The 27,265-nt window shown below is 39.1% G+C and overlaps 1 protein-coding gene across 10 annotated transcripts in view; it reads left to right on the top strand.

Moving 5' to 3' along the window:
- The window catches only part of DLG2 (discs large MAGUK scaffold protein 2), a 1,082,159-nt gene that overhangs the window by 721,767 nt on the left and 333,127 nt on the right, over positions 1-27,265 (top strand). For all 10 annotated transcript variants that reach the window (XM_086614508.1, XM_086614488.1, XM_086614523.1 and 7 more), the window contains one exon: positions 12,346-12,515. In XM_086614508.1, coding sequence (XP_086470634.1) covers positions 12,346-12,515 — 170 coding nt within the window. The remainder of the gene's footprint in view (positions 1-12,345; positions 12,516-27,265) is intronic.

Here is a 27,265-nt window from a genome sequence, read left to right as displayed (position 1 = left end):
GCCCAGATGAAAAGTGCTTGTAAAAAATCCTGAATCTGGAATTGCCTCCTGGGTTATCTGTTGTAACTGGTTTTCCTGCACAAACCTGACTGTGCTTCAGACAGTGCTAGTGTCAGCTGGGAGGATTTTACCCACGGGTGAGGAACAACGGAGTGTTTCGGCGTGCTTAGCAGGCGAAGCGTATCCCAGTCCCAGGGAAGCTCCTCGTCCTTGCCCGGGCTGGATCCACCGCGGCGGGGCCGCGGCCGCTGCGCTCCCTCCGTGCTCCGGGCTCGACCCCCGCCGGCGCTGGAGCCGGCTGAGCCGGAGGGCTCGGGGGGTAAGTCCGGGCTGCGGAGCCGTCCCTGCCCTCTGCCACACCTACGGATTCTGGCCTGGGGCACCTTCCACGACCTGCAGAGCAGCCCTGCAGCTGGGAGGAGCTCTGCAGCGTCCTGGTGCCTTCATTCATCTCAGACTTTACAGGGTTTTGTTTATCTTTCCCCTTTCTTTATATCCCAACACCTTTCCCTCGCAGCACCCCACGGCTGCCTACACCTCCTCCTTCTCAGTCTTCACCTCTCCGCTGCCCCACCTTGGCCACTGGCTTTGAAGGGCCGACACGAACACTCGTTCCGTGAGCAGAAGTTTTCCTCCTGGCCACCATCAGAGGCTGCTGCCCGCGCCGGCTGCCGGAGCCACCCCATCCAGCCGAGCTGCCGGCAGGCTGGGTGCGCTGGGAGCGTCAGCGCCCGGTTGCTAGTGGGAGTAGTTCCAGAAGGAAAGCATCGTACATGGCAGAGGCAGGAGACGAGACGCAGAGAGACTGAGGATACCTGGGGAGTTAGAGAACGGACGGAGGCATGGAAAAATGTGGTAAGAGCAAAGGATACCAAAGCTGAGGATCGAGTCGGATGAGAAATGCAGAGGGAGAAGAAATACAGGGTGGGAGAAACTACTTCGTTTTGGGAGGGGGGTATAGAAAAAAGGAAGTAGTAGTTCCTATAGATATCCTGTGAAAGAGGTTAATAAAATTTGACACGAGTTTGAAAGCCTGTTCCAGGGACGCCTCCTGGAGCGCCAGCCAGCCCAAGCGCCCTGCCCACTCTGCTGCCCACCCGCTGCCCTCCTCTTCCCCTTCCTGCCCGCTCCTGTCTGCTTCCTCTGCCGTCCCCTCGCTGCCAGGAGCTCGCAATCACACACAAACATTCAAACAAAACCGTGGGTTTGTGGGGCTGCCAGCTGACCCATCGCTAGCCGGGCGTTTGGCCAGCGGCCGCGGAGCGAGTGGCATGAACCACCCTGGGCTTGTGTCTGCTCTGCACTATTCCAAATCTACTGGTTTTCGTAAAGCCTTACTCGATTTCCAGTAAGTTAAGGCGGGAATCTCAGGTCTGATAAGTACAAAAAAGGTCTTTTGTGGGTGGAGAATTGTTTTGGTTTGTCTTTTATCCTCGTGTGTCTGGCAAAGGGAAGGGCTTATCCCCAACCCAAAAGCTTTACCTTGGCATACGTTTGGGTATCACAGTCCCTAACTCTGCTCGAAGTAGATGTGGCTCATGCTGGGGGGACAGGGGTCTACCTTATGCTGAGAGCGTTTTAAAAGGAATAATGTGTGAAGGGAAAGATCATATGTACAAAATTACTATAGGTGTGGCTTACCTGGCTAAAGAGTTAACTTGCCTTGAGCTATTCTGGCCAAGCAATAACTGAAGGCTTGTTGTCACAGAAAATCATTTCATTATAAATGATTTAGAACAGCTGTAGCTCCAAAAGCATTACACAGTGGCAGGATATCATTCTGCTCACAGGATGTTTGTGATGAAGAGAAAAAAGAAATCTTCCTGTTGTAGATAGACTTGACTTTTCTAAAAGTTTATGCTTGAGTCTGTCTGTGTGCAAATTTAATGGGTGTCAGCTACTCCTCCCTCAACCCCATATAGCTACACCCTGTGAGATGAGCTACCATTAGCTAATAACTACTTCCCATTCTCAAAGAGTGTGTAAGGAGATGCGAGTCTTCTGGCAGGCATTACAACAAGTGGGGTTTTGCTTCTCTCCTCACTCTGGGTAGGGTTTGTATGTGAAGCATCCTTAACCTCTCTGAATTTTAGCAGACACAGAAAGAGTAGCACTTTTTTGCAGTGTTATTATTGGCTCAACCTTCAAGTAGATATGTGAGAAATTTTAACTGTATGTTTTTTCCTTCCTAAAATGAGGATGTAGACAATGATATTTCAAGTTGATGTGGAATTTACCGCCGTTTTTAGCTCCTGGATATTATTGACCATGTTGCTTGAGGTCATCATGAATAAATTTTAGTTAATATCAAATCAATACAATGCAGTGAGCATTCATATAGTTTATGAAACTTCAGCTTTTATATAGCTTCAAATAATAATAATAAGGTCAAGTTATTGATTCTGAAATTAGCCTTAGTTTTAAAATTTTAGTAACAAATTCACTCCTGCAGCTAAAAAATAAGTGCTTAGTGCATTTGGCAGTAGTAAATTTTTGAAAGTTTTCAGTATATGTGGCAATTTATTTAAATTACATAGTTTCTGTATTCAACTTGTAATTGTTTAAATAAGCTATTTTTTAAGTCTCCTTTGCCCTGTGAGCATTTGTTAATGGAGTGCTGACTGCATCACAGTGTAAAAATTTGCTATCTACAAATTTCAGGTCTAAAAAGACTTCAGAATACTATGCTAAAGCTGAGCAAACATTTTTTGGTACAAAATGAGGTCCAAATTGCTTTTCAGTGGCAAAGGGAAAAGAGTAAATCAAGAATGCCTTCATTCACGAAGGTAATGGCAAAATCACCTTTCAGCTCACCTCTGAAGGGGAACCTGCGTTCACCATCCTGCTCTGGGGAGCATCAGCCCACATCTTCCAGAGGAGTAATTACACCATTAAACTGGAGGGGCTTTGAAATTAATGTGTTTTATTTTTTCCTTGCAAAATTGTTTCACTTCCTCAAAGGCAAGTAAAGATTAATTGGGTCAGAGCAACCTTACGGTGAGAATGCTGTTTTGAGAATCTGTAGAGGCTGTGGACCAGGATCTCCTCTCTATGGATGTCCTGAGCACTGCTCAGTGGCAATCTTATGTGCACCTGCATTAATTTCTATTTTGGTTACAATTTCTGTAATATATTGAAAGATTTCATCAAGTCAAAGCAAGAGGCAGAATTTCTTTCTAGTCTTTTGATTGAGGATGCTTTCCTGAATAATGGGAAATTTTGACTGCAATTTAGGAAGAGCATTACATTAAACAAAGTGCAGCAACTTCAGTGATGGAAGCAGAGGCAGTTAAAGTGTTTTTCTAGAAGATGATATTGGATAATAAGACAGCAGATTGTTGTTTTGATTTTTGTTTCTATGACTGTCTAGCCTTTCATTTTTATTTTATTCAATTTTATTTTAATTCAAAGTGTATTAGCATGGAATTTATCTTTGGCTTGACTGGAAAATTTATTCAGCATAAAACAATGTCATTTCTGCCAAGAAAAAACAAAATAAAAACAACTTCGACCTGAACTGCATTTTTTTTTCAGAGTTCAGTTCTAAATCTGTAGGTGTTACAGCCAAGAGGCATTCAGATAACTGGAAAGGTGGGGGGGTGGTGTTTCTATCTCTGAAATTAAATTAGTGTTACCAGTAGTTCAGCTACATGCCTTTGGCTCGAAGAGTTTGTCTAGCAGGGCCTTTCTTCTTATGATGAAAAATCAGTTACAAGAGGTAGGAGGTTATGTCCTGTTTCCCAACTACAGGAGAGAAACAGAATGACCAGGGAGCGATGTTTGCGGTCTCTTCTAATGAAAGGATTTGGGGACATCGACTGAAACCTAGTAAGCAGCAGGTTGAAATATCCATAAGGAGATATTTATTTAAGTGGTAGCAAAGCTGTGGAATCGATTTACAAAGAACACTGTGGATGTTAAAAGTTTGTGTGGGTTTTGACAGCAGTTAAACAAATTTGTGGAAGAATCTATCGAGGATGATTAAATGAAAAAAAAAAAAAAGAGGGGGATCTCCGACTCAGGAAAGTCCAGAGTTGTCAGCAGCTGAAAATGTTTTCTGGGTAAATATTGTGTTAATGCTTTTCCTTCACCAGCAGGTAAAGGCTGCTGTTAGAAAGAAACAGCAGGCTGGATGGACCCCTGCTCTGGGTCATGTAGCTTCTCTCTTTTCTGCGATCGAACACCTTGCTCCACACATTTTAGCTCCAGTCTTCCCTACAGCGTGAGCATTCAGGCGATAAGGACAGCAGCGTTTCCTTCAGGCAAAGGGCTTTATTTCTGGGTGAGCCGCCTGGCACTGGGTAGGGATGCGGTCGGTGAGGTTCGGCTGGGTGGCTCCTGGTTGATGGCCATCTTGCCTTGCTGCCCAGTTGTGTATCTCCGCAGCAATCCGGCTGCCAGCAGCCAAAGTCTCTGATTTTAATCTACGGGAGAGGTTTTTGCACTGCGAGGTTGTGGCTGTTCTTTTCTCTTTCCTGTTTTTATTCCTGTTGGTAGCCATTAATGGTCCCCCTCTTGAAATCCATCACTGCATGGCAGGTTGTGTGGGCACTCAAGCTAGTGCTAAATGAGCTCAGCATTGCAGAGCTGCATTAATATGGCCTTTTACCTGTGGTAATTGGCTGTAGACATCTGGAAAACATTGATCCAGGTGAATTTCCATGCTAGATCGGCTCTGTCAGTGTCTGAGCTGGCTTGGATATCTCTGCATGGGATTTCACTCTGACAATTTGATGTTATATGAGCTGTCTTTGGGGTCAGACTCTCTTAGATTCTAGATAATAGCTTGGTGGGAATTTTCAACCAAGTGGTATATATAAACACTCCCCAAAAAACAGACACCCTGTGATAAAGGCGCACTGCCTAAAAGGATAAAATGATCTGCTCAGTGTGGCAGAAAGGGTTAACTGAAGGGAGCCCCAGCCTTGCCCCAGGAAGTTCTCAGAACTAAGCTAGAATGCAGAAATGATCCAAAGTATTTTAAACAACAGATAAACTGCATTTTAGCCAAGTTTGTGCCTGGAGTGAAGTCTTACAGCTGAATTTAAAACCTTTAAAAAAAAAAACAAACAGAAAGGCAAATGCTGATGTGTCTTCTATTTAAACCGTGAATAGGAACACAGTCAAGCTTCTAAATATATTTTCTTCTAACAGTTTAAAGGCTGCGGGGACTTTTCCATTCCTAATTATATAGTGCAGTATGCTGTCTGTTTCTGACTTGCAACTTCAAAAATAGAAATTAGAGTCGTAAATGTAACATAGGGAGAGGGATAAAGAGACGTTGTGTATAATAAGGAGCTGCTCAGCTAGTATTTTACTGATATTGTTACCAGTCACTTTTTTTTCAAATTAAATTACTATTATGCAGACCCTTTAATACACTGACATTTCATTAAAACGGCTGCTATTTTATAAAAAAAAAATCCATGAGTAACTAAAGCAGTAGCAAAGGGCAATAAATGTAAATGTCTTACAACAGTTGGGTAGTTGTGCTGGTTGTATCTCGGGTCTCAGCAAGGTCATGTCGTTACCAGGATATGGAAACATACAGTCATTTCAGGCAATAACACATTCTGAAATTCAGAAGTATTTTCTGAAATCTGAATTATTCCCTGACAATTTGGGCTCCAGTCTCTGTTCTGGAAGGGAAATGAAGCTCTAAGTCCTCTGGTAGCACACCCGCACGTCACACTGGTGTGACCTGAAGCCCTCCTGGATGTGATCTGAAATTTCTGACTGCATTACAGTAGGCATTTCTGCCTCCTAAACCACCTCTGGACTCCTGCTATAAAAAGGAGGAATTTTTCTTTTTCTTTTTTGCTTTCTCATGCAACCTTTTCGAGGACAAGGACTAGGACTTCGTGCTAGTGGGTCCTGAACATGGGAATTGGAAAAGTGACGGAGACTGCACTGATCTGGAGGGAATGAGCTGGATCCACTGTGCGCAGACTTTTTCTGCTGCTCCTCTTGCATTCTGCCATTTAGGAGGGAACATGCTAAAGGCTGACTTATTTCTTGGAAAGAGAGGTGACTCTTGTATGCCAAGATAGTTGCAAAGATCTAAAGGAGTAAGCAATGAATTGTGGGGGCAGCTAGCACAATTGCAGGTCACCTTCCGAAACCTTAACTCGGCAGCTGTGGGCTGAAGGCTGGTGGTATACTAAAGGCCAGACTGGGTTTTCATGATGTTTTGGTAAAATCTACATATATACCTAAATCAAAAACATTTGTAGGACTTTTTATTGTAGTCTGGGCTGGAAATCAAGCCAGTTGCTGGTATGAGTTGTGAGGCAGAAGGATGGCACCAGGCTTAAACGAGCACACCCTGCTTTTCGGCAAGACCTGTTAGCTCAGCCGTGCTCCAGCCTTCAGGCTCCCGGCAGCCAACACACCGAAACTGGTTTGCCGGTGCAGGTGGAGAAAGCATCCATCCGAGCGTATTTACTTACAGGAATGCTGTGCAAGAGTTTAGTTCCCATCCTTGCACACACATAAACACGCACACAGCCCAACCTTTGTGAATGGTGGAAGTGGTTGCCCTTCATCTCTCACTTCTGAAGACTGGTTACAAGGGTGAAGACAGCCAGGAAAAGGCGAGGAGCTGCTTTGGTTGGTTATCTGTTATTTATCCTGAGTATGCCCAGAGGCTGCACTGAGGGCTAGTCCTTGTTTGAGATGAGCCAAGAAAGTGTAGACTCTCCCCTGGAAAGTTTATTTAGGCTGTAAACAGGAGACAAAGGATGTAGGACCCAGGTAGGGTTTTAATCCTCTATTTGAAGATTATGAAAAAAAAGAAAAAAAGTTAAGTGACCAGGTCAAGGTTGCACAGGAGGAGTTCAGGTGGCACCAGGCCAGCACGTTGGGGGAAAAGATTATATTTTTTTCAATTTATTTCATAGTAATAGATTAATGCCACTTAGAAGAATTCAGAGAATTCTTAGAAGAATTCAGAGGACTCAGAAATGAAACATTGTGGGTTTGGTCCTTATTTATTTTCTGCAGAAATGAAGACAATTCTGTTCTTGCTAGAAGCATAGGTTAGATTTGATACTTCAAGCAGTGCCTTCATGTTAAATACAGTTGGGTTACCATTTTATTGTACCAATATTTGCACATATTTAAATCAAAATCACCTCTAGGATTTTAGGTTTTTATTAAGTTCAGCTCAAATTCTGCTGTGTCATTCATAAATTATTCCCCTGTCCCCCAAATCACAACTTTTGTCAGGTATTCTTTTCAATCAGTAACCATTCTATGAGATATTTGGAATTTCCAAATTATAAGGCACATCAGAGTCAAATTTTGAGTTAGGATTGGCATCAGACTAGAAGCACTAGAGCCTCTCTAGCTTCTAGAAATAGCCAGAAATTTTATTCTACTGCTAAGTTATACCTCTTTATTTTTAAAACAGACATAGCAGTAGTTTTATACTACTTTACAATGTCAGAAAGGGGCCTGAGGGTATATGTGGATTTTCTACAGGATTTGGATCATGTTTCTAAGCATCGTTCCATTGTTTTTGAGTCCATAGTTGGTTCCTACTAGCTCCTTTATGGAGCTGCTAGTGGGCTAATGTATCTTGGCAGAGCCATTTGGTCTTCTGGGACTCTGTGCTGCCATACTAGGCTGCTTGGGGTTTCTCTTCAGGGCATCATATTGCACAGAACAAGCGAACAGAATGATCGTTGCCAGTTGTCGCCTACTATATTTCTAATAAGTGCCTAAGGATTGTACTAGTCCTATTTACTTATGACTCGACTGAAGCAATTATCAGCTTTTCAAGGATGTCTGCACAGTTTCTTGAAAATAGTAAACATGAAATTCAGATGAAAGTAGTCAGGTTTAGAACAAACTTGGAACAAACCCCTAAAGAATAGTGTTTTTCCTTAATCCAACCCTTTATTTGCTTTGAAGATTGCAATAACTATTGGTAAACCTCTGTGTCCCTGACCTTCCCCCTTAATGGCAAAATCTGTCTCATATTACTTGTGTTGACTCTCTTGCCATGATTATAGCATGTATTCTATGTTTTATGGTCCAAGGTCTTTCATATCTGAATTATAATACAAAAGTCTTGTAGAACATATTCATTTTGTTCAAGTATTTAGATGAGCCAGCATACCATAAGAAGAGCTGCCAAACTCATTGTAACTTGGCCTTTACCTGCATGGGTGATTCTACTGACTTGGATAAATTTATGTATATGCATAATGCTAAGTCCTTGTTTGAGTATTTCAGCTAAAATATAAATGGGATTACTTATACCTCAAAAATTAATCAGAGACTTGCATGCTGTGCTGAACTGAGATATGAAGTCCCTCTTTTTCCAAGGAAACAATAGCATGAACATTGCTTTTAGGCTTATGTTCTTTTAAAATATGATTGGAACGTATTTTCATTCTTTTATTTTTTTTAGCACAGCATTCGCATTCTCCAAAATACTTCTAATCACATGTTGCTTTTCCTTGAAACATGAGTCAATTTAGTCAAGAACTCTGTGAACCTGTATCATCAGCAGATGCTGAGACCACATTGTTAAATTTTAGCAATTAAAGTTCTACATCTTAGGAATAATTTTTAAGAATTCCTTTTATATAGACTTAGAGAAAATAGAATTTCCTCTTGTTTCTTAATTATTGTGAAAGTCATTAGCCACAGCTTTAGCATACAGCTTCTTTTTCTGCTTTCTCATTAGAACTTTTTACAATTCATTAGAAATGTTTACAATTTTTTGCAATCTTAAAAAATAACTGCATTAATAGACCTTACTCAAATAAGTATATGGCCTTAAGGTTTACAAGTAGAATGGTAATAATTTAAAAGTGTTGAGAGTGTTAAAGAAATATTTTAACATTAAAAAAAAATATTTATGATATCTTGTACAGGAAACAAGGAAAGCCTTCTTGGAACAATTTTCCTCTTGCCTGGATGTTTTTGTGTTGAATTATTGTATGTATTGGTGAAACTATGAGGATCTCTTTGGTTGGACTTGTGTATTATTATTTTGGATTATGAGGCGGATCTTCTCCTTGGCAGAGGTCTGAAACTGTGCCTGTAACTATCTTCTACATGCAGTGTATATACCCACCTACAGGCCTTAGGAAGATTTTGAGGTAAATGGGGAAATGAATCCATGTATCAACTGGCATACGCTTGTGCCAAATAGTTGTCACATGAATATCTCAGTGAAGCTGGGAAAATACATTGAAGAACTGTTTTCAAGGGCAAAATAATTTTGCCCCTAAGTGGTAAGACCGTATACTTGATTATCTGAAAGATAAAGCGGATTTCCTGACTTTTTTTGCTATTATTATTTTAGGTTTATACTGCTGCAGCATTTATAGGTGACTAAAAGAGCAGAATTCTTACAGAATAGGAACTGTACTGTAAATGTTTAAACAGAATGAAAAAGTATCCCAAGCCCACTGTTATAGACTTCTGTCTTTAGATAGCAACAACTGTGCCAAGCATTAGCCCTGGAAACCTTCTGCACAGATTTAAGGAGGGCAATATGACATCCCAGTCTTTGTGTTCAGATGTCTTGTTTTATTCTCTTCACTGAAATTCTCTGATTTTATAGTGAACAATGATTCTGTTTTATCTTCCAAGTGCTCTATGTTTTTTAAATTTAAAAAAGATTCTAGAATTTCTAGATTAATGATGATAAAAGAATCATTTAGCCATTATGGTTAAGGTTAGGGTGGGCTCACCAGCTTCTGTCATTTATTTCATTGCACCATGGACCTGCTGGTTTAGAGGACTGAATATTCTCAGAGTGAATATTCGTAGACCCCAGAGATGATTTTGGTCTGTTGATCTGGTAGTGGGTCAGCATGCCCTCCAAAAAATTGTGTTAAAGTCTGAGGAACTCTATAGGCACATATGTGTGGGTGCATATACATGCTTTTATGCATGTGCATGTATGTTCTTGAATATTTTATTTCTGTTATTCATGAAAACTAAGAAATTAATTTAATTTTTTTGGTGAGGAAGAAGAAAAGCCTACAGGTTCGGAAGGGTGTAGCTGAATATATAGCTCTGGATGGGTTCATCATAGCAGACTCAATAGGATAATTGTTGCCCTGCTACTTCTGCACTGACAAATTTTGTATTTGTATACAAACAAAATGTATAAAAGTATTTCTTTCTCTGGATCAGCTCTGTATTCTCTCACCCTTATATTCATCCTACACTAGCAGTATTGACCTGTGTATATTTTATCAAAGATAGTCTTATTGTTTTAAAGTAGATGACTCTAAAAGGCCAAATTTTAGACACTCAGGTGAGATTTCTGTTGGAGTGTAAATGTCCTTTTCCTTAGGGTCTTGCTTTTTCACTAAACAGAGCTGTGTGGCTTGGTGATTTTGGCAAGTTAATGCCATGTCGTTTGTTGACTTTCTCCAAAAGACATACTTTTTTCTTTAACAGGAGGCATCATTAGAGCCTTCATGAGAGGTTTTAGGTAGTTTGGGTTATCTGATAATATCAATATTTATCAGAGCAAGGCACAGAGTGTATGAAAACAAAATAAATGTAGTCCTCTTTAATATTTTTATAATCTTTTCCCACCTTTTATCTTCATAACCCTCCAGTGGTTAGGATCCTATAGTTTGTTCATTAAGCCTGATATAGCCAACTATATTTCAGATATGACAGCAATAAGAGTCATAAATTTGACAAGAATCATGTATATAGTTATATTAATAGAAAGAATAGCAGCTTTGACATAGTTACTGTCTTTCTAAGTGGGAAGCACTAGCAGGACGTATTTATGATTTATTTAAAAGAATAAAACATTTATATTAGAGCATTTTATTTGACAGCCAAACCACACAATTAAAGCTTTGGAAAATTAATACTTCTGGCATTGAAGGAAAGCAGCAAACCCAACCATGGAATGAAAGCTGAAAACTTTGTAATACCGTACTTTTTATCAGAAGGGAAGTATCAATTTTATGTCCTTTCCAAGATCGACCAGTTGTCAGATAAAGGCTGCTATCAACATTTTCCCCTGTAAATGTTCTTCCAAAAGGCTGATAACACAGAAAGTCTTTGGTTTCAAATATTTGTGGGTGTTTTTTTTATTTATTTAAACAAAAGCATCAGCACAAGGGCATAACAAAAATCCGTCCTAAATTCTCAGAGTTCAGATAAGGTTTTGGTAAAGCTTCATTCTCCCTTCACGTGCTAAGACTCCTAAGCAATACCCAGCTCAAGTCTTTTTTTTTGCTGTAAAGAGTAACATTTGATGGTTGATTTTTATGTATAGAAACATAGCAGAAATGGGAATATTTTTAGCAACTCATATTTTCTTTGCTGATTGTCCTTTCAGACATGCAGAACACCACATTCATTTACATATGCCTTTTTCTTCTCTACCCAAAATACTTCGAGGCATCTCATAACAAATGTGCTTCACTTAAGAACAATAGAGTCTCAATTCGTCTAGTTTTTTGGAATTTTCTCTTCTCACTTGCCCTCATTTGCAAAGAAGGGATAGCCTGGTAGTTAAGTCATTACCTGCTGCTTTGGAAATGGGTTTTAGCGCTCTCCAGGTGTAGATTTCCTTTCCAACTTGGACAAATCTGTCAGATAAGGAGAATACTATTCCATCTAACCAGGACATTTTGAGGGTTAATATATTAGTTTATCCTCAAATAATGTAGTCAATGACCAAAGACTGTAAGGGAATTTTATTAGTATTCTATGAAAAATAGATGCTATTACCACACAGCAGATCTTGGAGCCTACAGTCAGTAGTGAAACATAAAGAATGAAATTTACTCAAATTATTTAGCATGAAACATTCTCTTTTAAATTGTCTGCTTTTTGTAGGACAGCATTTTTACTTTGACAACTTAGAATTCTTTGGCTCTGATGAAGAAATATGAGAGATTTAAGGAGGTATTGGAACAATTATTGGTCTCTCTACATTAAATTGAGTAAACTGATTTTCGTAAGAGTAACTGTAGTAGTAATCACATGAAACATGAATTTTGTAACTCAATTATATCGTTTAGTAAAAAGAGTTTTAATGAACTTTGTAAAGACAAGTCGTTTATTACTCATTTCTATCACTCCAGTGTATCCAACTCCAATTTATGAAGGAGAATGGTAGGTGTAGGTGATTAGGTAGACTTCAGTTTTAATCAGGTATGTCTTTTGGAGGCACTAAGTGTTCTGTTTCTGTCTCATTACTGATGAAGCGTATCGCATTAAGTCTGTCATCTGGCAGACTTCTCAATGAAATGTTCTTCATTTTGCAGCCCTGCTGACCAAACTCTGTTGGATCCAAAATAACAACTAAAGCATTTAGTAATCTATAGTTGCTTGTTTTTCTTGTAGGGTCAACGATTGCATCTTGCGAGTGAATGAAGTTGACGTGTCAGAAGTCTCACACAGCAAAGCAGTGGAGGCCCTAAAAGAGGCTGGTTCCATAGTACGATTGTATGTTCGTCGAAGGCGACCTATTCTGGAGACCGTGGTAGAAATCAAGTTGTTCAAAGGACCTAAAGGTAAATATGAAAATGAAAAGACATCCATATCAAGCTTGATGCTTGATTTATCTTGTATCTCAAATGGCATCTGACTTTGTTGATTTGTTAACTGGTTGACCTGTCAAATACTGAAAAGCAGTTAATTTAGGCTGATAGAACATGAATTCATGGTTGCATGTCTCTTCCTGAAACACAAATGAATTCAAGGATTTGTGATTTGTTTCATTTGATGTTTTCAGTAGAGATGGCTGCTTATCTCCCAAAGAAATGCAAGACGCAGAGGTATTATCCTTTATATTGGCAGCACTAAAGTCTCTAAAGTTCCTCTACTGAGACCTTTGACTTTCATTTAAGGTGCTGTTGAATACAGTTTCTGAATTCTCCCTTTTTTCAGAAGGCTTTATGATTATTGGTTGATGAGAAGCTCAACATGAGCCAGCAATGTGCATTTCCAGCCCGGAAAGCCAACCGCGTCCTGAGCTGCATCAAGAGAAGCATGGCCAGCAGGTCGAGGGAGGTGATTCTCCCCCTCTACTTTGCTGTCTTGAGAACCCATCAGGGATACTGCAGTTCTGCGACCCCCAACATAAGAAGGTCATGGACCTGTTAAAACAGGTCCAGAGGAGGACCAAAAATATGATCAGATGGCTGGAGCACCTCTCCTATGATGACAGACTGAGAGAGTTGAGGTTGTTCAGCCTGAAGAAGAGAAGGCTCTGGGGAGACCTTCTGGCAGCCTTCTAGTACTTAAACGAGGTCCCAAGAAGGCTGGAGAGGGACTTTTTACAAGGACATGTAATGATAGGACAAGACTAATGATAGGACGTTAGACTGAAAAAGGTCAGATTTTGATTAGATCTAAGGAAGAAATTCTTCACTCTAAGGGCAGTGAGGCACTGGAACAGGTTGCCCAGAGAAGCTGTGGCTGCCCCACCCATGCAATTGTTCAAGGCCAGGCTGGATGAGGCTTTGGGCAACCTGATGTAGTGGAGGGTGTCTCTGCCTATGGCAGAGGAGTTGAAACTAGATGATCTTTAAGGTCCCTTCCAACCCAAACTATTCAATGATTCTATGATTATCCAACCTATCCTTTCTACTTTTATGCTGATAGTTTCTCCTACAGTTGTCTTTGGAACAAGAAAACAAAAGTTTAGCATGAAACCTTCACTAGTCTAAATCAGCTTTATCATTTCCAGCAGAACCTTCCGGTTACAGAAAAAACCCCTATTTTCTCGAAACATTAGTACAAATTGTGAATATTATATTTTCAGCTTTCCTTTCACAAAAATATTTATTCACAGAAGTGTTATTTTTAACAAACTTCATTTTATAGTTTTTCCTGCCTGAAATTGCCCTCTGGCTACTGTACTTTTTTTCATAGCTAATTTCTAGGCAAAGAAAACTGATATTTTCACAGTACATGGGAATAGAGTGAACAGCAATAGATTTTTGGATCCATAATATTTCATAAGTGAGTCTTTAATTAATGGTATATACATGAAATTAAGACATTTGCAAGTCTATTAATGTATGCCATGCAGATGAGATTATTCTACCTGTTTCATTTACAATGAATAACCTGTAACTTTTTTCAGTGGTTTCCGTTATATCTCATCTCATGTGAATATTACAGTATGTTTCTACATAGTTTTTATACCAGTAATGGAGTATATTTGTTTCTAATACACATGGAATTGTTGAGATTATCCATTCGGAGTAAGCAAAGATAGTTCACTGTTTTCAGTATAACACTGTACTTCTTCTATGTGTCATGGTTATTTGACACAGCAGTGTATTTATCATCCTCTACTCCTGGCAAATAGTAAGATATATTTAAACATGCATCTGAGGGTAAACCCCCAAAAGTCTAGATTCTTGTGGTCAATTACAACGCTAAATTGACTTTCTAATAGAAAAGCATCTCTAATGAGGTTTTGTACGTGTATGAACTCAGAATTGTAGTGCAAGCAACAGGGTTTTTAAAGCGTTGGAATTAAACTAAGTGTGTGATATGAGAGTCATTTTGAGTAACCTAAGGCTAAAGGAACTAAAATTAACATATCCTTTCAGGTTTTGATGAAACAGTAAAAATTATTCACCATGACCAAATTTTTGCTGCATTGTGGAAATGGACAAGAGAGGCAATCGTTATCTAATGACATTTTGCCTCATGTTTGTTTGGATTGTATGCCTGAAACTATTTTATTTTTACATTTATTTTTGTAAAAGAGAGTGGATACTAAAAAAAGTGCCTTTTATGACAAGCTAAAGAAGCTTTGCTGCTTAGTGTTACAAACATTCTTTCGTAGCTATATTCTCATATGAAGTTTACTAAAGATATGTGCTATAAGCCGTGAATTTTATTGTTAAGCTGAATATCTTTTTTAAATTTTCACTTCGATATTATAGAAACAAGTTAATTGGAAACTTGAATGAAATGGGCTAGTTCTTTGCAAAAGCCAGGGGTTTTATCTTTAAAATTTAGGCAGTAAGGAATCATACCCTTGTATGCTTTCTATATTCCACAGATGAAGAAGGCAGAATGAAGAAAATAGGTTATAGATTGGTTGGAAATCTTATAAATACTAATTATAATATGTGTAGCAGTTTTCCCTTGAATTTTTCAAAGTCTTCCATGAAAAATAACTCTCTGTTGAGAGGCATCAAACTCTTGACAGAAGTTGAGAACATAACCTGTGAAACTTAGCTGCAGGTTTCAGTGCTAGTCAACTCGTGTGATACTTATCTACTCATATTGCAGGTGATTTGTCTGTGAACTGCTCTTTCACACCATTACTATAAAGTGCAAGAACAACTTAGCATTTATATACACAGTGTTTCTTACTTCTCAGAGTGACTTTGGGATGTTCTGGTGTCCAGAGCAGGACCTGCAAATCAGCGTGGTACTTCCCACGTCATTCCTTCCTTCCTACTCACAAAGCGAGTAAAGAAAGTGAATCTGTTTTTTAGACAGGAAGGCTGTTTCATACTAAATTTGGAGTAGCAAATATCTTTTCAGATGTTTCTTTTCCTGTCTGTCTCTGTCAGTATATAACTTGATATATACTGAGTTCATTCCTTAGTGTGTTGAGAATTTACCACATGAAAGCAAGTCTTGGCTTCCATAATGCCACATAAATTCAGAGATCACTAGCTTGCCTGTGTATGTGTAGTAGATCGTATCTTCAGCACTTGAAGGTGATAAAAGAAGGAAATGTGCAAGGCCTTTTATATAAATACTCTTTTAATTTCACCTGAGGTATTCAAGACAAGGGCTTTTACAAGCTAAGAGTCCCTAGAGCTTAATTTTTTTTTAATGGATGTTAATTCTCCTAGCTAGCAACCATCATATAAAAGACATAGGTTAATTTTGCAAATCTATTTTGAACATAAAAAGTTAAATATGCATTGTGTAGCAATGGGTTTGGGCATGTGGCAGGGGTAAGGTCATGGTAGCGTGCTGCCACGGGGTCCCTTCTGAATGCAGATCACCATGCAATTGCTCCTGCTCCTGTATAAAAAAGTGTCCTAGCATCATATGTGCTAAAAGGCTGTGTAACTCTTCAACTTGACTTTTTAGGAAAAGAGGTAAAAAAAGACACAAATGAGTTGTGTAACAGAAAAATCAAGGTTTCAAACAGAATTGCAGCTGTGTCGATATTTAAAGCTGTGCATTGTTCAATTTGCCACACTCGATAGATTGATATTATTGGCTGATGTCTGTAGTCTGTGTCTTGAAGGATCTGATCATTGCAGGATCTTCCTCTCTGTCATGTCTGTCTTCCCTTTCAGAGAAGAAATTCTTTCTAACATCCAACCTGAATCTCCCCTGACTAAGCTTATACCCATTTCCTCTTGTTCTATCGCCCATCACTAATGTAAAGAGCCCTTCCCCCACCTCCCCACCATCTTTTCTCAAGTATTTATAGGCCGTAATCAGGTCTCCCCTCAGCCTCCTCTTCTCCAGGCTAAACAGCCCCAACTCCCTCAGCCGCTCCTCATAAGTTTTATTTTCCAGCCCCTTGACCAGTTTAGTTGCCCTTCTCTGGACTCGCTCCAGGAGCTCAATATCTCTCTTAAAGCGAGGGGCCCAAAACTGGACACAATATTCCAGGTGCGGCCTCACCAGTGCCGAGTACAGGGGCAGGATCACTTCCCTGCTCCTGCTGGTCACACTATTCTTGATACACGCCAGTATCCCACTGGCCTTTTTGGCCACCTGGGCACACTGCTGGCTCATATCAAGCCAGTAGTCAACCAACACCCCCAGGTCCTTCTCCACCAGGCAGCTCTCCAGCCACTCTTCCCCGAGCCTGTAGTGATGCTTTTGCATAGCATTTAGTAGCAAACTGTAGGTGTTTTATTTCAGCAGCTCTCAGGACACTGCAGGTTTTAGCATCCAGCATCTTGGCAGTCGCTGAGGGCTGTAACAGAGGAAGGATGTGCAACGGGGCTTTCTGATTGAAAATCAATAGGATTTAGACACTACTGAAAATCCTCTCCTTAAGTAATAACGCTTTTCTTGCTCTGTATTGAAACATAACAAGACTAACAGTAATGAGAATGGATTACGTGCACTGCAGTATTTGTTCCTGGGGAACAAACATGCAGACGTTCAAGACAAAGCAATTTAATGGTAATGTTTGGCCGTGTAATGTCACTGGTGTATTAGCTTCCAGTAAGACCCTGCAAAGAACTGTGCACGAGCGGTGAATTACGAGCTTTGGTCACTGTTCAGAGATTACAGGGCTCAAACCCATTCGATTGCATTTAACTGGAGAATTTTAAACCAAAGGAATTCCACTGGCCTCTGGGATTTTCGTGATGTCCTGTCACGCTGCAAATCTACTTTTTACTGGAAGCAGAAGTACTGAATAGTATGCTCGATGTAATATTAGTTGTAGAAATTAAACTTGATTTTTTAAAATTCTATTTTTTAAAGAATCAGCCAGAAAAATGGATTTCTACCACTGTAGAGAATTTCTGGCAGTCAGAAACTTAGTTAAGCACAGAGACTGTGTAATATTTTACCTACTAATACCTAGCTGATCACTTAAAGTCTGATATTATAAACCAAAAGAAAACAAAGTGGAGAAAATAATGATTCCAGTAATGATGGCAGTGTTGGATCTCATCATAAACTTCTGACCTCAATTCTATGGAAAATATGACATCTTAAGAGACAACACAGCTGCAGACATGAAGTTTAGGGTGTGTGAAGCAGAACAGCTGAGTACCAGGAAACTTGGGAAGAGAAATGGCAGACTTAAAAACAGGAAAAAAAGGAACAGTATAAAGGATAACTGATTCAGCCATCTGGATATTCGGGTGGTTTGAGTGCGAAATCATAGAGAAACAAGGTTGCTTTCCCATACCCTTCCTGATAATTCAATAGTGACTATCCTTACAGTGTTGGAGCTGCATCGGAACCTTGCGGTGCTGGCTAAAGCTGCCCTTTCATTCACTGTGTTTTAGAGGGAATGGCTCTGGACAGATCAGCAGCCACTTCTCTCTTCTGTTGTCTGTAAACATGCTTTTTTCTCCTTCCTGGTGAATTCAGACAATGATGCATTTTGATCAGATTCACCCTCCCAACTTTGGGCACTTAAAAGATATTTGGGAACACTTAGTGTTCTTCTTTTTCCTGCTGTTAGAATTAGGGCCGTACCAGGACTTTTCATTTGATTCATTTGGAGTGTTATTATGTTTTGGTGCTCTAAATTAGAAATTAATGCATCTGTTAAGCACTGTTCAGCCCAATTCTGTATATCTCTCTGGATTGCTATCCTCCTTATTTCTTCTTTTCTTCTTAATCTTAGCAAAGACTAAGCTCATAAACTGGGCATCTCAATAAAATACTCAAAAATAAGATGGAATGAACACAAAGGGTGTAATACACATTTGTTTTTTTTGAATTATGTACATCCATCTAAATGTTAGATGAAGTCATTGGGCATAACCAGTTCCAGAGTTTCCATTTCATTGTTTTCTGTGCTGGCCTGAAGTGACTAGGCAGCACGTGGTAGATTTCCTTTCCACATAACTATTTGTTTTATTCTTGATGGCACTGAATAAAATCACTGAGTAGTAATGAAGCTTTCTTACTATACTAAGAAAAGAAACATACTGATTCAAGTGGCATATTTTTTAACTTATTGATTCATTATGGAAGTTTGTTGAGAAGATGCAGAGATTTTCTCCCTCAATATAAGGTATGATTTCACTGTAGATTTACCTTGAATTGTTACTGAAATGTTCTCTACTCCATTACTGTCTATAGTTTCATAGAAGTTCATACCTTTGTTTCATAGAAGTTGACACATTTTAGTTTGGATTGATGGCTTTATTGGGAAAATCTTGTGTTCTATTGCATAGATAGCTTCTCAGCTTACAGAGACAACTGAAATAGTCAAAAATTACAGTAGAATTATGCGTATTTTAAAATGTCTGCTAACAAAAGTGTTCAGTTCAGAACAGCAGAATAGAGGGTTTTTTTTTTTAATTTTTACAAGTGCTACTCCCAATAAGGAAAGGAGAAATCTTGTCATTTTTATCTACTATAGCAAAGCCAAAGGTTACCTTTTTATCTCAGGTAATAGCTACAGCACTTAAAATGAAAGAGGGAGCTTTTGCAAACAAAGAACACCAATTATTTCCTTCCCAATTTCATAGAACACTGAGAGCTTTCAGATCTTGCTGTTTGATAGCTGATTGAAGTGCTTGCTTCAGACTGACGATGATACATTTTTTTTATTTATTAATATAGCTATCACTTCTACTACTATAATGGCCTATTTTCTCTAATTTAAGGGACATTTAGTACTGCATAGCAAACATCAGCATTTGGGGAGAGAGGGTTTTATGGCAAGTTAGGCAGATGTTTTGTTAATTTATGATCACTTGAAACTGTGAAATATATTTTGTGTTTCCTGCTAAGAAATGTTTTTATAGCTCCACAGTGTTTTCAACAAAATTGTTTTTTTTCACAGTTTGAGCAGACGCTTAAACTTTTTCTTATGGTCTTTTAAGAATTTCAGTCTTATGATCTCATCAACTGTGTATTTACTTCTGTTTTTCAGTCGTCTTCTCCTTTTGTGTTGTGAGCTTTTTTGTGAATCCTGATCTAAACCAGACCAAAATGGGGCAACTTAGAGAACTGTAGAAAAATGAGAAAGCAGGCAAACTTTCCAAAACCTTGATTTAACAAACTGTTTAGGTTCTAAACTCTAATTTAAGTGCTTCACTTCATATTACTGTAACATACTGTCACTTACTACAGGTATAAAATGGGAAACCACCACAACTGAAACTAAAATACCATTTTTTGTGAAATGCCTTTGCTTGAAGGGACTCACATTTCATCCAATTAGCAGAGAGTGCTCTGTCAAGCACTAATACATAATTTTCCAATTTTAAGATAGTGATTCAAAACCATTATTTATAAGTTAACGTTACTAAAAGGCATGACTTCCCTGCAGGCTAGGATTGTCTAATGTAAGAATATGTGAATATCTGCATAGTTTATCACATAAAAATTGTATTCTCATGGAACTCATAAAATTAGAAAGCTCTGAGATAGTGCTATAAAAGCCTTTGCTGTTTTTCAGAAAAGTTTTGACATATTAGTGTTGCCAATGCCTGATGAAGAAAAACCAGTGGGTTCTTTCTGCCCTTTCATATTTCACAGACTGAGGATCTTGTTCTTTAATTGAAGTGATAATATCTGCATACAGCTGCTATTATCATATTCTGCTCTAGAGCACAAATAAAATATCAAACGTGTTATCTGCCTTCAGTCACTACAGACTTGCCATCTCGTTTGTATAAATTACAAGACATGAAATAGCTCTTAAAAACCATTCATTCTGTAGGGGGGCTGCTTCTATTCCTGAAGAAAAATAGCGCTTATTTATTGTAATCTCACATAATAATAGTTATTGTTAATAGAGTGGCACTTCGGTTCTAGTATTTCAGGCTTTAGCTACTGTCTTTTTGTTTTTAGTGGAGAAAGAAAGTAAATCTGTCATGTTTTTTTTTGTTACAATTGCTGTTAAATGGCAGGAGATGGTGGTATCAAATTGTTGTCACATCAGACCAAATTCAACCATCTTTGGTGCTAAGTAGTCAATTGGTAAAGTAATGATTTTCCAGATTTCAAATGGAATTCAAAAGCCATCCCTGTTTTTGGTTGTCTCACCTAAAACTAGAGCTGTCCTGTGAGCTGCAGGATATCGCTTGTTTGAAGTCTTACATTTTCACGATAATTCTGATTTCCCTCTTTTGTGTTTCACTGACATTTTGCATTAGTAATGAAGGAATAAATAAAATGACTTGTAAGACTGTGCAGCAATTTTATATATATATATTTGGGGTTTTTTTTTGTTTAATTTTTCCCTCAAAACCTTTCGGTTCTTAAGAACTCTCCAAGCAGTTCTAAGAATCCTGGCTTAATATGCAAAACAAACATCTAATCTCATAGTAGATTTTAAGTATCAATTTCCGGAAATCATTCACAAAGAGTGAGATTTCTACTGAAATGAACAGTACTTTGTGCAGCTCCGTCATGCTAACTATTTCTGAAGTGGTGCAGCAGCAATTTCAAAGTGCAGTGCTGTATTTTAATAGCCAATTGAGATGGCTATAAAAATCCAGCGCTGCGCATTAAGATCGTTACTAAATTGCTTCAGCAATACTTACTGATGAGGCAGCTTCAGCAGAACACGATTCATCTTAATGAGCTGTGGCTGCAATAGAGCAAAAGCAGCAGCACTGAAAAGAAGGATGTGCAGGTAGGCTTGGATGCCAAAAAGCTCAAGGTTTTGTTTCAAGAGAAATAAGCTTTGGCTGGCTTCTTTTGTCTTCAGTGGAGAAAGAAAGTCAATCTGTCCTCTTGTTTGTCACAACTACAGTTAAATAGCAGAAGATGGGGGTATCAAATTGTTGTCACATCAGACCAAATTCAGCATTCCTTGGAGCTAAGTAGACCATTGACGTTTCAATTGACAAAATCTTCTGTGCGTGTCCTTTCTGTATTAGGTAGGAATTTTGTATTATTATCCAGTTGCCTAGACAGTTCCATCAACCCTGACTAGAGACAGCAAGTGGTGTGGTGTAGCAGTGTGACCTTGTTTTTTGTCATTCTCTGTCATAAGATGTCAATCCTTTTGCTGTGGTCAGAGTTCCTTCTGTGGCCTTTGCCGAGAATAGAGGGCAGTTAGCATGACCCACTGGATTGCTCCTGATGCAGTTGCAGGTTTAACTCTGCAACCTCACACTGGAAATTTGAGCGGAGGAAGGTGTTGCGTTTTCTTTTCTTTGTCCACTTCCTTTAGCCATACAGAGAAAAAAGGCTTTGGATTTCTGCACTCAGCTTTTGGATAACTAAGGGATGCAGCTCCAGGTTTGCCTCATATGACTTGCTTCTGGATGAGAATAAAGCAGACCATTTTAAAAATTCTTGATTTATCCTGTCCTTGTGACAATGCTTCAAAGGAAGCTGCTTACTAAATGGATTTCCCAGCTACATACTGATCTCTGGGGCTCTGCAGAAAATTTTCTTGCAACATCTTTTGTCTCGGGCTTGTATGGAAAGCTACGGTGTCTGTGCTTTGGGATGCTATTTGACACTGCTGCTTTTTAATCTGTGTTATTTTTAAAAATCCCAAGGACTCATCTCCACCACTAAGTGCCTTTTTTTTTTTTTTTTGACTGTGACAAGTGTTACCCAAATTCCCAGTGAATCTTTGCCAACTTCTTTTCCAATTCTAAACTTTTCTCCTGACCAAATGTAATTAGAGCAGGTCTCATAATATGCCTTTGTACTCCTTTTTTCCCTTAGATTATAAATTTCTGAGTCAGTGAATAGTTTCGTCATTTCTGCCCACACTCCCCCCCCCCCCACTCCATTCTAGGGTGCTGTGTAAGAGTTAAAAGAGGAGTTACAAAGGAGCCCTTTCATTATGTTTGCCATTGCTATTTTCATCAGACCAACATAAGAAAGGGAGGAGATGGAGAAGACACTGTAGTAGAGTGTTAATTGCCTCATCAGTATTTCCAGATACACAATAAATCAAAAGATGAGGAAGGAGAACAGCGTCATTTGCTAAACTGCTGGGCTGGGTGTGGAAAGATGTTCTTCTGTAGACAGGAGGCCAATATTCTTTTCCTGTTTTTGCAGTGGAGGAGTGAGAATTTTCTAGGGAGTGGCAGTTTTCTTGGCCTTTTTTCACTGCCTGTATGTTCCTTGGTTTAAATTCCCCAGGTAAGTCTTAGAGAGTCATTACACTAGATCTTTTGCCACTTTAATAAATAAACAATTATATGACAGCAATTGCTGTGAGCCTGATGTGACATCCTGATGCAACAGAAGATATATGAAAGCTTTAGTGTCCTATGTGGAATATGTTTATTGACAGGACGTGTCACTTGCAACTGAGTAGTATGAAAATCCTTATATTTGCTTCTTGCAGAGCTTCACCCCTTTTTGAATATAAGCCAAACGGGCAAATTAGCCAGGTGAAATTACAGAGCAGTGATTTCATCCTTTATTGTTCAGTTAATTATCTGTGTAGCAAGTTCTGTCTTCCTGATAGTTTCTTAGATGTCCAGATCTTTCTTAAGAAATCTGTCTGGAAGACAACACACATTGGCAAAATATTGCAGTGCCCTGAAAAACACCTTTAAAAGAATAAATTGTATTTAATTAAATTTTTATAGCTTGGAGAGCTGTAGTTATTCATTTTTCTTGTGTTCTTGTCTCATTTTTTTTTCTGCAATCCTAAGCATAGGCAGACAGTATTTTAAGTCTTCTGAGAAAGTCATTAGAGATTCCGATCATGGTAGAGTGACAAAGCTGGGTGAAGCTTTAAAGATTCAAGTGATATGGTAAATAAAATATCAGTCTGCAGCCTATTTAAAAAATATTCTAGATTATCAATATTATTCTTTTGTTTCCACTGGTTGAAAAAAAAGAAGGACTTACATTAAAGCATCTCTGAACATCCAAAGGGAATAGCTGGCTTAGTTGGAAGCCAGACACCAAAGTGATTAATTGCAAATAGTCATCCTAGTCCTTTCTGCAGGTTTGTCTTCATTTTGCTTTCAGTATTATTCATTCTAGCTAAAATTATAGTTATCCTTAATCAAAACAAAAGAAAGACTGCAACTTGGGTTCTTTTTAGGTGACAGCTAAAAGTGGTAATCAGATGTCAACACCTGGTGAAAAGAAATTTCTCTGTAGTATTTCAGCTTTAACTTACCATTTGCTATTTTAAACCATTTGTCCAACAGCTTGGAAAAACAGCTTTTCCTTCATCAGTTAGAGTTTTTTTTGTTTGTTTTATTTCTTTAAATATTATATTAATATTCCTAGAAATTGCAGCCTTTCTTTTGGAGGTTAGATGGAAGAAGATCCTTTGCCATTTACTGTGAAACAAATGGTCTGATGACCATACTTTCCAACTGTGTGGTCTCAAGATATGAGACCAAGAAGTCCAGGCTCTGGGTCTTCAGTGCACAAATATTTCGGTACTGCACGTGTCGCATCAGTGACAGGTACAAAGCGCAGCTGATTTGGACATGCAGTAGAAGTTCCTATATTGCAGACGCAGTGAGATCAATCTTTTTGCAGAAGCAGAAAGTATAGTCTTGCTGTACCAAAGACTTGTCCTCCCTGACACATAGACAGCTGCTCTTCAGCTGTTCTTTTGAGCGAGCGTTAAAGCCAGGTGATTTGTGGGAGAGTATCACTTCTTTTTCTTTGCTTGTGGAGACTCAGTTCAGATGTTTTCATTCAGAAATTCTGCCACTTGGGACCATGGCAAGGTGATATGTTTTTCTCAACATGAAGCATTTGGTGTGCTTGGCAGACAAAAATAATTCCTGTGACCTCTTCCAGGGTACATTTTGGCTGACTTTATATGAGAAAGGCAAGGAAACGGCTTAGTGCTTACGTCTTTAGTGTCTCATTTCTGAAACAAATGCAACTCTGAAAGCTTAAAAAAGCAAATTATATCTGTGGAGGGAACCTCCTGTGAAACCAGAAACACTAGCTAGTATATCCAAAGTATTCTGGGAACACAAAGCCCTGCGTTCATTACCCAGGATGTTGGCTTCTCAATTTCAAGTAGTGATGTATACGAAGAAATAAGAACCCTGCTCTTGGATTCTATAGAAGGAGTTTTGTCCAATCATTATCTTTGATAGGAAGAAACAGTTGCAAAGCAGGATCTTAGATATGAATGAAATGTAAAAAAGGATATAATGACACAAAAAGTCTTTAGAATATGATAAAAGATATGTTGCATAAGCTAAAAGAACAATATCCTAAAGCCATGACTGAAGTTTTTATTTTGGAAAGAGATATTTGCAAATAAGGGCATAATAGACTTTTTCCCTAAAATATGTGCTGTTTTTTTGTTTCTTATGCAAAACAATGTGTGGGATGTCTTATGAAATTAATAGAAAGACATACTAACCACTCCAACAAAGAGAGAGACTTGAAATGAGGAAACATAAAATTATAGCAAATAATTCAGTACAGTTGTTTAGTGTAGGCACATTTACATTTTTTATTCTGTAATTGAAAAATGAACTTCATGTAAATGATAGGCCAGGGGTAAATCTCATGTGTAGTCTGTAGGTCGGATGTGTATCATTTCTAAATTCTGATGATTATCAAATGCCATAGCCAAAATTTCTGACAGCTATTTTTAAATAATACTTTTAAATTCTGTTATAGCAAATCACATCCTCTCTGTAATGCAGTGAAAATAATTGTATTTTAGAGATGTACTTTGTAGTTACAGAGAGATGGAGAGATGATAGGTGCTTTCGAGGCAAAGTGCCTACTATTTTTCTGGCATCAGTTTTCACAGAAAGGTCGTCTGTGATAAGGTTGCTATCATGATTAAAACCAGCAACAGAGGGACAAGACCTCAATCTCACATGAAGATGGAACAGGCAAGGCAGTGCTTAAAGAAGTTGGATATTTTTACACTTGCAGGTCCTGATGGTCTTGATCCCAGACCAAAACTTAGCTGATGAAATCTGAGCACTGACAATGTTTGGTTTTGAACACTTGAGTAGAGAAGGTAAAGTGAAAAACTGGAAAAGGTAAGCAGAGAACTCATCTTCATTGAAGGGAACAAGAGGAGTCAAGAGACCATAAAGCCATCTGTTTGCTTTCAGCACCCCAGGAAAATACTGGAACAAGTAGTAAAACTCTCTGTAAGCACCTAGAAAAAGTTGGAAGGTTACCAGAGGATGCCATACTACTCCTTTTCCACTCTTTTTCATGTTTTTCTCAGATGACACCATGTGCTGGGAGAGTTGAACACTGTGTGGTCTGAAAAAACCCAAAATGTAATTCAGCAGGGACAACTGCAGGATGCTTTAAGCAGAAATACTCAAAAATTTACTAAATAGCACTTAACAGAAAACTGTCAGGACAAGAATCCCGTAGAAGAGTATTGTCGTGGTTTAGGCTGGCCAGCAACTAAATTCCACACAGCTGCTCCCTCCCCCTCCTCCACCCCCAGGGAATGCGGAAAAGGGAAAGAGACCTGTGGGTTGAGATAAGAACAATTTAATACTACTGCTACTAATATATTAATATATATATGTATAATGATAATAATAGATACAAACAAATGATGCACAGTGTAATTGCTCACCACCTGGTGACCAAGACCTGTCTTGTCCCGGACTAACGATCCCGAAACAGATAAGTCCTGACACCGCAATCCCGGGCGAGCGAGAGGCCCAAAAAGAGAGCAAGAGAGAGAGAGCACTCCGAGAGTGAGAGTCCCTGGAAGAGCAAAGACCCTTATTTCCAGTTAACCCTCATCTTCATACTGGGCATGACATTGCATGATATGGAATACTCCATCAGCCAATTTGGCCCTCAATCCCAAGTCTAAGTTCAGATCATAAGGGGAGTTGTGGACCCTCTGTCCCGGCCATGCTCCCCCCTATCCTGTTGTGCTCCTGCACACTGGCAAGAACACGGCAGCTGAAAAGTCCTTCATGTCTCAGTGCCAACCATAAACATCAGTGCACTGTCAGCGTTCTGCTCATAATGAGTCCCAGACTAAAACCAAAACACAGAGCTCTTCCAGCTGCTAAAAAGAAGACCTAACTCTGTCCCAGCTGAAACCAGGACAAGTGTCTAGAACTTTGTTAGCTGTAGCATCTTGTCTTTACGCATCACTCTGTGGTGAAGCATTCAGACACTAAATTGAGGTATGGTTTATAAGACATATGAGCAATCCTTTCATCCTTCCCAGGTAAAGCTTTGAACTTTCCACTTCAATAAGAGTGTAGGCCAGTTGGAGAGAAGTTGGAAGGACTCCAGGGGAAAGCAGTAAAAATGATCAGAGATTTAGAAAGCTTATCCTACAAGGAAGGAACCAGTGATCTGAAGCCATATATCTGAAATACCAAAGATTTAGAGTGGGGTTATGGGCCTCTGATAACGATCTTCTTGCCTTGCAGCACATCTTTGAAGAATGAGTTTGCATTGTGTGCCCCCTAAGGAGGGTTTGGAACAAAATTTAATAGACCAATTGTGGTGAGCAAGAGTTGGACTGGATTTAGGACAAGTGAGGATTGTGAGGTAATAGATTACCAGGCAGGTCACCAGGTATGTGGCATGGGAAATACCCAGGTGCGCCCAACTGCCATTTGTTAGCCATGATGCAACTATAGTTGGTTCTGCCTCAGGTCGAGAGGATAAATGATCTGTTGAGTTTCTTCCAGCTCCAAGATTA

This window comes from Tauraco erythrolophus, chromosome 1 (assembly GCF_009769465.1).
Source record: "Tauraco erythrolophus isolate bTauEry1 chromosome 1, bTauEry1.pri, whole genome shotgun sequence".
Taxonomy (NCBI): domain Eukaryota; kingdom Metazoa; phylum Chordata; class Aves; order Musophagiformes; family Musophagidae; genus Tauraco; species Tauraco erythrolophus.
The sequence above is the reverse complement of the archived record's forward strand: the minus strand, read 5'-3'. Positions and strand labels throughout refer to the sequence as shown.